Source organism: Budorcas taxicolor, chromosome 7 (genome assembly GCF_023091745.1).
Source record: "Budorcas taxicolor isolate Tak-1 chromosome 7, Takin1.1, whole genome shotgun sequence".
Taxonomy (NCBI): Eukaryota; Metazoa; Chordata; class Mammalia; order Artiodactyla; family Bovidae; genus Budorcas; species Budorcas taxicolor.
The window spans coordinates 49,367,475-49,382,579 of record NC_068916.1 but is presented as its reverse complement, the minus strand read 5'-3'; the positions used below and the strand labels follow the sequence as shown (position 1 = coordinate 49,382,579).

Genomic DNA, 15,105 nt, shown 5'->3' with positions numbered 1-15,105 from the left:
CTTACCAAGGCAGTGACTTTTTACTAGGGAGTGTACCCAATAAATATTTGTATCCAAGAGAACTGTATATTCTGAAAGTAGTCTCCCACTCCTCAGTTTGTCCCCTACCAAGAATCTCTCATTTGTTTTGGCTGGTGGGAAAGCTCAGGCCCAGAGGTGAAAGTGACAAACCTAAGATCACAGATGTGAAGGAAGGGGAGGGCTTCTGTAAACTGGAAAGCCCAATGACTTAAGTATCACTAATTATTATCTCTATAAAGTATATGTAACCATATACTTTATAAAATCTTTGGAGAATTTAAAAAGAAAAAGGAGAACTGGGAGTCCAAGCCAAGTACAAATAAAACAGAGCTCAACGTAATTTTGGAGGTCATTTATCCAAAAGAGAAACAAATAACCCACACTGTACAGGGCTCAACCATCATCAAATTTCAGTCAGTCATAAAATACAATGAGAAACATGTTTATGTTTTTGTTTGAAATGATCTCTGAAATACATAAACTGAAAATAAAGAAGCAATGTATAAAAATATCTGTGTAAAAAGAAGAGGAAAAAACTATATACTGAATGTATTTTAATATCACAGAAAGGACAATCATGAAACAGTGGTCACCTAAAGAAAGGGAGGCAACAGCAAGAAGAAGCCTTTTCACTGTATCTTGTAAATTTAAATTTTATATCTTTGAATTTATTTGTTCAGTAAATGCTTACTAAATACCTATGTATCAAACATTGTGGTACTATGGCTATTGGGGGAATAAAACAGACGGAAATGGGGGAATTTCTAGCAGTTTAGTGATTATGACTTTGTGCTTCCACTGCTAGGGACCCGGTTCTATCCCTGGTTGGGGAACTAAGATCCCAAAAGCTGCACAGCATGGAGAAAAAAAAAAAGACAAAAATGCCTTTAAGTGGTGATAGAAAATAAATAAAACACAGTAAGTCAGATGATAATAGGTGCAGAAGAAACAGATATAATGGAGGATGGGAGTGTAATGGACTTTAAAAAAAGGGTGACCTAAAAAGAAGCCTTGATAAAGAGGTAACATTTCAGAAAGGAGGAGAGGATGCTGATGATGAAGCAGGCCATGTGGTGACATGGAAAAGACAGCTCTCGGCGGAGAAAAGGACACATGTAAAGGCTCTGAAGAGAGCATGCCTAGCCATGTCCAAGGAAAAGCAAGAAGGTGGGTGGGGCCAGAGCAGAATGGACAATGAGAGTGGAAGTTGAGGTCAGGGAAGTGAGGAGAAGCTAGGGCTGGAACATTATAGTCCACTGAAAGGACTCTGTTTTTATTATGAAATTGGAAGCCCTTGAAAGATTTTAGGCAGCAGTGATATGATTTGATTTATATCTTAAAAGGATCATACTAACTGCTCTGTTGAAACTGACTGTGGAGTGGAAAGGGAAGAAATGGAGATTACTATAAGAATTCAGGCAACAGAGGATGTTATCTCAGACTAGAATGGGGAAGCAGGGGAGCTGATGAGAAATGGGTGTGCTGCGAATACATTTTACAATCGAACTGAAAAGATATGCTAACAGATTAGACACAAAGTGTGAGAGGGGAGTCCCAAATGACTCTTTAAGATTTTTGGCCAAGCAACTGGAAACCAGTGATCAAGAGAGGCAAAAAAAAGGAAATGCAAGTTTATAGGTAAAAGATTAGGAGTGTGGTCTTAGACACTCCTAATGTTATGTTTGAGGTATCTATTAGATATCTAAGAGGATGCCACATAAATGTATCGCCTATGTTAAAAAAAATTAGCTATCTGTTATCATCAAGAAAATAAAGTGACTCCTGATGATGACTGAAAAATTCCAATGTCTCAGTTTCTACTGATTTCCTAACATGGCACAAAAGCTTTACTACTTAAAAGGATCTCAAACATTCCCCAAACTTGATATAAAGAAAGATCTTATCAGTTGGGACTGATAATGTAGAGAACACAAGTCACTCTATACCCTCCAACCTAGTTATCAGATCTCTTTCTGATGGTTCTTCCATGGAAAAGCAGCAAAGGCTAGAGTTTTAGGGAGGACACTTACTGCTGAGGATGTAGAGAAGACCGGGGGAAAGGGTATGCCTGTGTCCAAGGGGGTTTGAGGAAGCTTTCCTGGCCCGGAGTGGAGGAGGTCTCGAAGGCTAGAGCCTTCAGTTTTGTTGTTGGAGGCAGTGGGACCCAGTAACAGACTGTTAAAAAGCTTTGGAGTCAACGGAGAGACCTTTGCAGTGGAGTTGAACGAGTCCAGCCCAAAGGGTGAATGAGACTCTTTATTGAGCACCGACCTCAGGGACCCTGCTTCTGTAAGAACATAACCGGGAATAGCATTAGGCACAAGGAATACCCAGCAGGCAACTGCCTCCTAAAAATCAGCCAAGTAGGAAAGAAGAAACTCTCCCCTCCCCTGCCCCCCAAACTACGTACAGCCTGTCTGGGCCAAGCCTGTTGAGCTATGACTATGGCAGGTCTCATGGCCAAGGAGAAGCTCTCCTACTTCTTCCTTTCTTTTCCAGATCTGTATTTCAAACTTCCTTTTGTTCCCATTCATCTTTCGTCTCCCTCACTTTCTAAGTCAGTGTTTCTTCAAGTAAGTCTCCAGAATACTTGTATTGCAATCACCTGGAGTGCTTGTTAAAAATGGAGATTCTCATTTGATAGTTCTTGTGGGGCACAGGAATCTTCATTTTTAACGATTCCCCAGGTGATTCTTGTGCCCATCAAAAGACAAGTCTAGCCCTCCTGGCTAGCAATACTGGCTTAATAATAGGGCAATCTGGGAAGATTGTTAAAAACCAAATTCTGACTAAAGAGATTTGGGGTAGAGCCCAGGCATGTGCCTTTTTAAAAAAGCTCCACTTCTAGAAAGAAGTTGAAAGAGAGTCCCTCATTTTATGTGATTGGCCAGAGAAAGCAAGCAGCATGTTTCAAAAATGTGGATGGTAATGTGTGAGTTTGAAGGATTCCAGAATAACTCAAGTGTTCCACCCACAGGCAGGGCAGAGACTTGTGTTAATCTCACCTTTTGTTTCTTCTTTAGCCTTCTGAGTTGCTAAATCCGCCAACCAGTGCAGGGCAGAGGAGGGTGGGGCTGTGTCAGGGCAAGGGGGCCTGATGGCTTTTAGCTCACTATTGCTATTTGATGTCGAACTGTCTGCTTTCAGAGGCTCATCTGATCTGCTGTCAGTACTGTCGGCTTTGGGAACATGGTCTGTCTCTGGTTGTGTTCCCGGTGCAGTTCCTCCTCCGCTTGAGAAGGTGGTTTCATTTCCAGAAGAGGCACTAGGGTTTATGCTAGGAAGCTATAGCACAGAACGCCAAAATTATTAAAGTGCTGTCCTTGTGTAGAAAAAATACATTGCAAATAGTAAGGACTGCTGACGCTAAATAAGTCTGGGAAAGCAATTTGGAATTGTCCCATAAACTGCTATTTCACTCACTCATTAATTTAACATATATTTATTGATTCCTACATGTGATAGAATCTATGCTAGGTTCTATGGCAAGAGCAATGAACAAGACAGGGTTTTTGTTTGGCATGCCTGAGGCTCAATTTCTACAATGACAAACTGGTGATCAGAACCTGACTGCACAAAGCTGCTCTGAGGATCAAATGAGATAGTATATGCAAAGAGCTCAGCACAGTGTCTGGCATACATAAATGCTCAATAAAAAGGTCATTTTTCTATTGTTAAATTTTCCAGATGATGTGTTCTAATATATCAATTCTACTGAAAATATATCTTGAGATTTCTCAGGGTTAATCCTTGTACCTCTTATTGATCACATGTAGCATGCCTGCAAAGTCCTCTGAAAGTAAGCAGTGTGTTTTTTGTTTTTAAATAATGTCTTCTTCTTAGTGGTCACCATCAAACTAGAATGACCTCCACCTCTGGCAGAAGATGGGAAAATCACTGCTGCTCTATGATCACTGCTTAGGATGGTTTCAGGTGGAATGATCCCAGATCAACGGGCCAATATTCATGTTTCTTTCCTCAGTACCTAACATGACAAGGCAGGGTCCATGCACACAGATAAGACTGTATTGCTAGCGACCTTTTCTATACTCTTTATCTACATAAAGACCCTGAGGTAGAAATCCTGACAGGATGCAAAGAATCTCTTTGTGCTACTTATCAACCAAGCCTGAATTGACAAATGAAGAGAAACTCACACGAGTTAGGGGGAATTTAAATCCCTCCAGTAAACCCTACGGGCTCTCTCTAGACAGGCTTCCCTATCCCCTAGTTGCCCAGGAATCCAAGAGTAGCCTGGGACAACAGAGGTGAAAATGGGACATTTCCTGGAACAAAGAACTTAAGTTTCTCTCAGTTTACCTGTGAGAAACACCACTTTTTCACACCATTTTACCTGTGACATCCCATTAGTGACAGCAGGTCTCAACACAGATTTGTTCTGCCGACTAATACAAGGGCAGTTTGCTTTAATTCCCCACTTGCCCCGGGCAGCATGTACCATGTCTCCAATATTGTAAAGAGCTGGAAAAAAGATAATTATAATAATAATCAACCTTGGAATACTTTACATTATCTCTCTCAAGTCTTACAACATTTCAGTGAGGTAGCAGTTTGTACCCTTGATTTCTGATGATGAAACTGAGACTCAGGGAAGTTAGGTTATTTGCTTAAGTACATAAAGTTGGTAAATGAAAGTACTAAGACTTTAACCCAAGTCTATCTAGCACTAATGTTCTGTACACATTTAACCACTAAGCTACACTCCCACCCTCCTCTAGTAAACATTAACAAGGTGTCCTTCAGCAGAAACTCTAAGGGTAGATTCCTCAAGCGTATATAAACGTTTTGAATTGTATACTTGAGATTTAGGTACTTTACTATAAGTTATACCAATGTATACTTTACAGAAACATTTAACCAATGCTTAGATCAGCAGGGAGCAGGCATCTGACCACTGCACTCAGGGAGCTCTTCTGCTTGCATACACTGGGGTATAAAAGGGGGTGGCTCCCCAAAGTGAAGGAGACTATAGGCAGGGGATTCACCAGCTTCAGTGTGTGTGTGTTAGTGCAAGTATGGAAGCTGGAAATAGACTTTCTGGAGGAAATCGCTGAAGTAAGTTGCCATGAGACCATTGATCCCTACTGGTAAGCTGCCTTCTTCATGGTTTCAAGAGCTTTGATTAGCTTCAGTTGGATTTTTTTTTTTGGCTGCACCATGGGGTATGTGGGATCTTAGTTTCCTGACCAAGGATCGAACCCAGGGCCCCTGCACTGGAAGCATAGAGTCTTAACCACTGGACCATCAGGGAAGTCCCTCAGCTGGATTTTTATAAGCCTAAAATCAAAGGTCTTTCTGGAAGCCAGGGGACTAGCTTTATCTTTCCTTTTTTTCTTTTTGCCATGTTACACAGTTTGCAGGATCTTAGTTCCCCAACCAGGCTTAAACCCAGGCTCTCAGCAGTGAGAGCACAGTCTTAATCACTGGACCACCACAGAATTCCAAGACAGGCTTTTTCTATTCTGGCCCTGCTGACCATAAGAATGTAAAATGACATCTGAAAAGCAACCAACCCCTACTCCCAGGAAAGTGAGGCAAAGTATGTGCCCTGACTGCATACAATCAATCTAACATTTCTGAAGATTCAAAGTCTCAGAGAAATCTTATGAAGCTTAAAAACAGTCAAGCTGACATAAACCATTTTACCAAATTTTATAGTGTATAAATTATAACTTAAAAATATTTTTCTCCCACCAAATCTAAAAAAGGAATTCCTTTTACCTGTGCCAGGGATTATCTGTGTGGGCATGAGATTCTCTGGTTCATGGGACTGCCCCTTTGCACACTTCAACCAGGAGAAAACCTCTTCATCACCCATCTCTTCTGTCTCTGAAACGGAAATGAATGACTTTCCTATATATGAGGGTCACAAGATGTATCTCTCTCAGTGAGTGAGAGTTTCAGACTCTAAAGGCCAGTTTTCTCACGGGTCAAAGAAGATCACAGCTAATTTTATTTATTTTTGGTTATACAGTTTGTGGGACCTTAGTTCCCCAACCAGGGATCAAAGCCATGCCCCCTACCATGAAAGCAGAGTCTTAACCACTGGACCACCAGGAAGTCCTTAACTTTTAAAAATACTGCTTCACTAAGGTATAATTTACATAAAATTAGTTCAACAATTTAAAGTGTACACTTCAAATTCAAATATGTTTGAATTTCGACAAAGATATCTAGTTGTGGAAAACAGTGAGACATTCAGAATTTAGAACATTACTATTCCTTCCCAAAGTTTCCTTTAGCCCTTTGCAGTCAATACCCTTTCCTCAACCCCTGGCCACTACTGATCAAATTTCTAACGTTAAAGTTTTACTTCTAGAATTTCATATTACTGGAAACATATGGTATGTCATCTGTCATTTGTGTTGAGATATTTTCATTCGGCATAATGATTTTAAGATTCATCCATACTGTTCCATGTATAAGTAATTCATTCCTTTTCATGTCTGAGTGCTGTTCCATAGTTTGGATGTACCACATTTTGTTTACCCACTCATGAATAGTTGGACTGCTTTCAATTACTGGTGAACAGTTGGATTGTTTCCAGTTATTGGCTATTATGAATAAAGTGCTATACACATTCAAGCACAAGCCTTTGTGTGGACATATTTTCATTTCCCTTATACATACTAGTAGAATGCTAGTTGATGTTTAAACTTATAAAGAAATAGATATACTGTTTTCCAAAGTGATGGTACCAAATTGCATCCCTATCAGCAATGTTTAATAAGTTTTAGTTGCTCCATATCCCTGACAGCACTTTGCACCCTCAGTTTTAAAAATGTTATCCAACATTTTTGGATAGTGCGGACAGTGGTTTCTCATTATGGTTTTAATTTGCATTTCCCTAGTAAGTAATGACAGTTTTTTCCATGTGTTTATTTCTCATTGACCTATCTTCTTTGATGACGTATCTGTTCAAATATTTTTCCCATTTAAAGACTGGGTTGTGGGGATTTCCCTGGTGGCACACTTCCAGTGCAAGGAACTTGGGTTTGATCCTTGGTCCAGGAAGATTCCAGATGTTTTTCCTTGTCTTTTTAATGTTCTAATTTTTTGGCTGTGCTGGGTCTTAGTTGCTGTGTCGGCTTTTCTCTAGTTGCAGACAGTGGAGGCTACTCTCTAGTTGCAGTGTGTGGGCTTCTCACTGCATTGGTTTCTCTTGTTGCAGAGCATGGGCTTTAGGGCACTCGGGCTTCAGTAGCTGTGGCACACAGGCTCGATACTTGTGGCTCCCAGGCTCTAGAGCACAGGCTCAGTAGCTGCGGCGCACGGGCTTAGTTGCTCCACAGTATGGGGGATCTTCCCTGACCAGAGATTGAACCCATGTGTCCTGCACTGGCTGGCAGATTCTTTCTAACTGAGCCACCAGGGAAGCCCTCCCTTGTCTTTTTTTGAAATTATTTATCTATCTAGTCAGTTATTTTTGGCTGTACTGGGTCTGCTGTAGCAGGGGCTGGTCTTCCTTGTGGTATGTAGGCTTCTCACTGCAGTGGGGTTTCCAGTCGCAGAGCACAGGTTCTACACACGTGGGCTTCAGCAGTTGTAGCACCTGGGCTCAGTAGTTGAGGCTCACAGGCTCTAGAGTGTGGGTTCAGTATTTGTGGCGTATGGGCTTAGCGGCTCCACAGCATGTAGAATCTTCCCGGACCAGGGATTGAGCCCATGTCCCCTGTGTTGGTAGGTGGATTCCTATCTACTGTACCACCAAGTAAGTCCTAAAATAAGAAAAAAGTCTTTTATATGTACCCACATATTTACCATGTAGCACATTCTTCATTCCTTTGCATAAATCCAAGTTTCCACATTGTATCATTTTCTTTTGCCTGAGTCACTACCTTTAACTTTGCAGCATGGGTCTGCTGGTGATAGAATGATGAATTCTATCACTTTTTCCATTCCTGGAAAACGATTTCACCCTAGAAAGATATTTCCACTAGGTATGAATTCTAGGCTAATAGGTTTATTTTCAGCACTTTAAAATCCTGTACCATTGTCTCTAGAGTATAGTTTTCTGACAAGTTAGCTATCATTCTTATCTTTGTTACATCATGTGCATCTTTTTCCTCTTGTGCTTTTCAGCTTTTCTCTTTATACAGTGTTTTTCAGTAAGTAATTAGGACGTGCTTTGGTGTGTTTTTCTTAATGTCTTTTTTATTTGAGGATTATTGTTGGACTTGTAACGTTATAGCTTTTTCATCAAATTTGGAAAAATTTTGGCTTTATTTTTTTCAATATTTTTTCTATCTCTGTTCTCCTACCCTTTCTCTTTCTGGAACTCCACTTACTTGTTTGGGAGACTACCTAATGTATCTGGTAGTTCAACAAGGCACTCTTCAACTTATAAATTTAAGTCCTCTGTCTGTACTTAGTTTTTTATACTTTTTATTCTATGTCCTCAAGTTCACTGTTTCTTCTGCAGTATCTAATATGCCATTAATCCTACCTAGTGTTTTTTTTTAGTTACTTTTCATCTCTAGAAGCTTCATCTGGGTCTTTTACATGTCTTCTATGTTACTCATTATGTTTTCCTTTATGTCCAAGCATATTGCTGCTGCTGCTAAGTCGCTTCAGTCGTGTCCGACTCTGTGCGACCCCATAGACGGCAGCCCACCAGGCTCCCCCGTCCCTCGGACTCTCCAGGCAAGAACACTGGAGTGGGTTGCCATTTCCTTCTCCAATGCATGAAAGTGAAAAATGAAAGTGAAGTCACTCCGTCGTGTCCGACTGCTAGCGAACCCATGGACTGCAGCCTTCCAGGCTCCTCCATCCATGGGATTTGCTAGGCAAGATTTGTTGGAGTGGGGTGCCATTGCCTTCTCCGGTCCAAACATATTAAAAGTATTTTGATAGCTGTTTTAAGGTCCTTTTACAATAACTCCCTCATCACTGTCATTTCTGTACTTGTTCTATCGGTTGTTTTCTTCCTCCCAGATTACTGGTTGTATTATACTGGTTGCATTATTCTTTTCTGTACACCAGATCTTTCTTCACCGAATGCAGAGCTTTGTGAGTTTTATGTTTCAGAGTACTGGATTTTGTGTAATCCTTTAAAGAATGTTTGGTTTTACTGTAGTGTATAACTAAGCAATTTGCAGATGAATTTGATCCTTCCGAGTCGTGCTCTACACTTCATTATGGCAGCTCCAGAGCAACTTTATTCTGGGACTACGTTAGTCCTACTACAAAGGGTGTGACCCCTTTGGACTCTATCCAATGTCTCTCCACTCTGGCTGGTGGGAATACAAATTGTGAGTTCTGTATACAATTCAGTTGATTGGCTTGAGGACAGTTTCCTCTGATGCATGTGCAGACCACTATATAATAATTAAAAAAAAAAATTGAGATGATTTCTCTAGATCTGGTGTTCTTTCTGTAGCACTTCAGTACACTGCCTTACTCTTCTCAGATTTTAATCTCGGTCTGAACTTGTGAGATTGCCAAACTCTATTTTAATTGCCTTTCCCTGTGGTACAGGCTAGAAACTGCCTCCAGGCAGTAAACTGGGGCAATTGTAGGACTCACCTTGTTTCTTCATTTTTCTGAGGGAGTACAGACTCAAGCTGCCTGTTGTCCAATATCTGAAACTGTGAAAGTGAAAGTCGCTCAGTTGTATCTGACTCTTTGAGACCCCAGTCCATGGAATTTTCCAGGCCAGAATACTGGAGTAGGTAGCCTTTTCCTTCTCCAGGGGATCTTCCCAACCCAGGGATCGAACCCAGGTCTCCCACACTGCAGGCAGATTCTTTACCAGCTGAGCCACAAGGGAAGCCCAAGAATACTGGAGTGGGGAGCCTATCCCTTTTCCAGTGGATCTTCCCAACCCAGGAATGAACTGGGGTCTCCTGCATTGCACTGCAGGCGGATTCTTTACCAACTGAGCTATCAGGGAAGCCCTCTGAAACTGTGGTTTTGTATATTTTGTCTGATTTTCTTACTTTTTATGATAGGAGGGCAACTTCTTCGGAAGTTTATCTTTCATGGGCAAAAGTGGAAGATCTTAGCTATGTAACATGTAGTACCTAGTGAATGTGTTAACCACTGGACATACATTATCTCATTTAATCCTTAAAACAATGCTGTGAGGGACATACTTGTATTATCTTTGTTTTATAGACAAGGAAATGAGTCTGAGGGGCTAAGTAACTAGCCCAAGACACCATAGTTGGTATGATAAGATACAGAAGTAGGATTCAGATCCCAGTAGTCTAAGCTCTAAATCAGTTACAATGGTTACACTGTATCATAGAAGAGGGAAGAATGATGAAGTCAAGGGGCAAGGAAGATTCTTGGCAGGTAATAAGATAAAGCAAAAAGAAAAGTGAAGCAAAGGATTTGAACAGACATTTTTCCAGGGAAGATAGGGCCAAAAAACACATGAAAATATTCTCAACATTAGTAGTCATCTGGGAAATGCAAATTAAAATCACACTATATACTACTTCACAGTCACTATGATGGCTATAATCAGACAGATAATAACAAGCATTGACAAGGATGTGGAAAATTTGCAATCCTCATACATTGCTGGTGGAATTATAAAATGGTGCAGCTACTTTGGAATACAGTTTGGCAGTTTCTGAAAGGGTTAAACACAGAACTGCCATATGCCCCATCAATTCTACTACAAGGTATATATTCTCAAAAAAATAAAAACATACATCCACACAAAAACTTGTAACAAATGTTCCACTATTCATAACAGCCAAAAGTAGAAACAACGCAAATGTCCATCAACTAAAGACTGGATGAAGAAAATGTAGTGTATCTATACAATGGAATATTACCTGGCAATACAAGGAATGAATTATGTGCTATAACATGGATAAAACTTTGAAAGAGTATGCTAAGTTTAAGAGGCCAGTCACAGAAGGCCATATATTGTATGATTCCATTTATATGACATGTACAGAATAGGCAAGTTGATAGAGACAGTAAGTGGACTGATGGTTACCAAGGTTTAAGGGGGGAAGGAATAGGGAGTGACTGCTACTGAATGCAAGATTCATTTTTGGAGCAATGAAAATGAAATTAGATAGTGGTGATAACTATATAAACTTGAGAATATACTAAAAACATTTGAAGTGTATACTTTAAAAGTTTTAACCTTCTCAGTTAGGCTGGAGTATTGGCACTTTTAAGACCTCACAACGTGACAAAATATAAGCTAAAGAAGGAGCCCAAAGCCATTTCTGCTTCAGTTTCCAAGTCCACACCTCCACTGACATTTTACCTGCAGCTGTATAGGACAACATTTGCTCACCACTGCGTGGTCGGCTTTTCCTGAGCCTGTAACAGTCAAGGCAGACCCCAAATCCGCATTTGCGACAAACCCAGTGGATGTTGAAGAGGGTTGTTTCACATACATCACACATCTCCCGTACACCTCGGACCGCTCGCTTCCATGCCACTTTCTCTGGTGGAAAAAGGAAGAGGAATACTGTTGGCACTGAGCATCCTGAGCGAGAGCATAAGATCCCAGATCCACTGATTCCCATTCAAGCATTTTGTCTAGCAATTAAACTCAAAGATTCATGCAGTTCGTATTTGTATAATTGTAAGAGAAACAAAATACATGGAATTTCTAATATTTCTGAGCAAGTGTTAGTGAGAATGAATGCCATATGTTGTCACTTAAGATACTATAAAATTTTCAAATTGGGGAAGCTTTAAATAAGAAGATTTTCTCTTAAAGTATAGTACAATATTCCTTGGTCTAGAAATAGGGTATAATATCTCACAGACATGGAAATACCATAAATGTGTGAATAACATGGGTTTAAGGTATGAAACACAACAACCAGTAGCACTTAATCTATTCACAAACCATAAAGTATTACTACTTACTGACACAAATTAGTTCAAAGTGAAGAAAATATTCAGAGTGAACCAAACCCAAATAGGGATCAAAATGCAAATTATGGCAACTGTGCTACAAAAATGAAAGACAAATAGGGAAGGAAATTTTAGTCTGTTAAATGCCAAAGACAGAAAGACTGAGGACTGCTAGACACAGGTATTGCTTTAGCTATTCAATTTAGCTCATATACAAGTTTTAGCAGGCTTAATTCATCCATAGAGAATGCTATCTGCCACTCATTCCACACTTCACTTTAAGCAAAAGAAAATGAGTTTCCAACTAGAACTGCCTAGAAGATAAGCAAGAGCGGGCCTTACGGTGTGGCTCCACCATCATCATGGCCTCCTTCTCAGACATCACAAGTTGGCAGAACTGGTCTCCAACATTGGCCAGAATGTATTTTGAGGTTTCTAGGTCTATTCCTTCTGCTAGGGAAGAAGAGGGAATCCACAGGTTCATGGCATCAGGGTCACTTTGCTGGGGACTCAGAAACCCTTCCACTCGGAGTACCCCTTTTCGAGTGAAGATCAACCTGAGATAGGAAGATACACAGTCAAATACACAGTAAATAGCAGCACCCATGGAAACCAACACCCACTTAAAAATCCTACGACCTAAAAGAAATTAAGTGAGACTTAATAGGAATCAGGCGGAGTTAAGAACTTGCACCATATTCGACCAACACAGTATGCACTAATAGAAAGGCTTATTGTTAATACTTATTAGGTCCAGGTTCTTTAAAGAGCTGTCTACCAGTTTCTCTAACCACTTATTCCATACCAGCAACCACACCAGTAAATATGACCAGAGAAAAACACAGATCTGTGCTCACTGTCACACTTGAAATGCCTGTCGACTTACATCAGGTGAGCCTTTAATGCTTGTTTAATATCTTCTTTTCAAAACTTCAGTATTATTTTCCTCACGAGGACCTTGCTAATTATTTCATTCAAAAATTCCTGCAAGGAGCCAGAAGAGAGAATTCCCACAAGCTCCCACCACACTATCACACATTGCTATACCTTCCCCCAGGTACTCCATCTCATCTTCTGCTACTGTGGATGAACTAGCTCCCAGTAAAGACCAATCTCTCCACTTTTGCTCTACACCTTATCCTCTTGCATAGGCATCCCTTCACTAATTCTCTGTTCTACATCTATTTTCCTCTCTTTTTGTCATTGTTCAGTTGCTCAGGCATGTCTGACTCTTTGTGACCCGATGGACTGCAGCATGCCAGGCTTCCCTGTCCTTCACTGTCTTCCTGGAGTTTGCTCAAAGTCATGTGCATTGAATCGGGGATTTTCCTCTCTACTGAATCACTCTAGTCAGTATTTGAATGTGCTATCTCAGTCCCTTTGATCCCACATCCTCCTTCATTTATCTGTTCATAAGAGCAAAGTTTCTTAGGAGATTTGTCTATACTGATAGTTACCAGTTCCTTTCTCCTTTATTTTCTTTTTCTAAATTTTTATTTTTACTTTATTTCACTTTACAATACTGTATTGGTTTTGCCATACATTAACATGAATCCACCACAGGTGTACTTGAGTTCCCAAACATGAACCCCCCTCCCACCTCCCACCCCTATTTTCTCTTAAACCACAACATTCAGACGTTCTCTCATCAATCTACCAAAACTTTATTTTGGCTGTGCTGTGTGGCATATGACGTCTTGAGTTCCCGACCAGGGATGGAACCCACATCCCCTGCAGTGGAAGCACTGGACAGTGAGGGAAGTCCTAAAACTGTTTTCGACAAGGTCATTCCCCACTGTTAAATCCAAAGGTCATTTTTTGTCCTTAACTGACCACACCCAATCACCAGCATTTGCCAGAGTTCATTATTCCTTCCTAGAAACACATTCTTCAGTTGTCTTCCAGAATACCTCACTGGCGGTTTCTTCTCAGTCTCCTTTACTAGTTCCTCCTCATCCTGATTTCCCTGGTAGCTCAGACGGTAAAGATTCTGCCTGCAATGCAGGAGACCTGGGTTCGATGCCGGGATCGGGAAGATCCCCTGGAGAAGGAAATGGCAACCCACTCCAGGATTCTTGCCTGGAGAATTCCATGGACAGAGGAGCCTGGTAGGCTACAGTCCATGGGATCGCAAAGAGTCAGACATGACTGAGTGACTTCACTTCACTTCACTTCCTCATCCTGAAACAGGAGGGAAGAGGGAGGGCACAGACTTTAAAAGAATGACAACAGTCCAAGGACACGACGTAAACTGATGAGAACAAACAGGTCCAAGATGTCAGAGTGACTTCCACTAGAAGTTTGAGCCTCAGTATACACTCATCATTCAGCTATGACCTAAATCAAATCCCTTATGATTATACAGTGGAAGTGAGAAATAGATTTAAGGGACTAGATCTGATAGATAGAGTGCCTGATGAACTATGGACAGAGGTTCGCGACATTGCACAGCAGACAGGGATCAAGACCATCCCCATGGAAAAGACATGCAAAAAAGCAAAATGGCTGTCTGGGGAGGCCTTACAAATAGCTGTGAAAAGAAAAGGTGAAAAGCAAAGGAGAAAAGGAAAGATATAAGCATTTGAATGCAGAGTTCCAGAGAATAGCAAGAAGAGATAAGAAAGCCTTCTTCAGCAATCAATGCAAAGATACAGAGGAAAAGAACAGAATGGGAAAGACGAGATCTCTTCAAGAAAACTAGAGATACCAAGGTAACATTTCATGCAAAGATGGGCTCGATAAAGGACAGAAATGGTATGGACCTAACAGAAGCAGAAGATATTAAGAAAAGGTGGCAAGAATACACAGAAGAACTATACAAAAAAGATCTTCATGACCCAGATAATCATGATGGTGTGATGACTCATCTAGAGCCAGACATCCTGGAATGTGAAGTCAAGTGGACCTTAGAAAGCATCACTACGAACAAAGCTAGTGGAGGTGATGGAATTCCAGCTGAGCTGTTTCAAATCCTGAAAGATAATGTTGTGAAAGTGCTGCACTCAATATGCCAGCAAATTTGGAAAACTCAGCAGTGGCCACAGGACTGGAAAAGGCCAGTTTTCATCCCAATTCCAAAGAAAGGCAATGCCAAAGAATGCTCAAACTACCGCACAATTGCACTCATCTCACATGCTAGTAAAGTAATCCTCAAAATTCTCCAAGCCAGGCTTCAGCAATACGTGAACCGTGAACTTCCTGATCTTCAAGCTGGTTTTGGAAAAGGCA

At 40.7% G+C, this 15,105-nt stretch overlaps 1 protein-coding gene across 1 annotated transcript in view; it reads right to left on the bottom strand.

Annotated features, from left to right (window-relative positions):
- KDM3B (lysine demethylase 3B) overlaps window positions 1-15,105 on the bottom strand; it is a 58,632-nt gene that overhangs the window by 11,560 nt on the left and 31,967 nt on the right. Inside the window, exons 10-15 of the mRNA XM_052643084.1 lie at window positions 12,220-12,434; window positions 11,306-11,458; window positions 5,764-5,871; window positions 4,376-4,503; window positions 3,027-3,306; window positions 2,052-2,308 (exon numbers count right to left, since the gene is read on the bottom strand). Of these exons, the coding sequence (XP_052499044.1) occupies window positions 2,052-2,308; window positions 3,027-3,306; window positions 4,376-4,503; window positions 5,764-5,871; window positions 11,306-11,458; window positions 12,220-12,434 (1,141 nt within the window). The remainder of the gene's footprint in view (window positions 1-2,051; window positions 2,309-3,026; window positions 3,307-4,375; window positions 4,504-5,763; window positions 5,872-11,305; window positions 11,459-12,219; window positions 12,435-15,105) is intronic.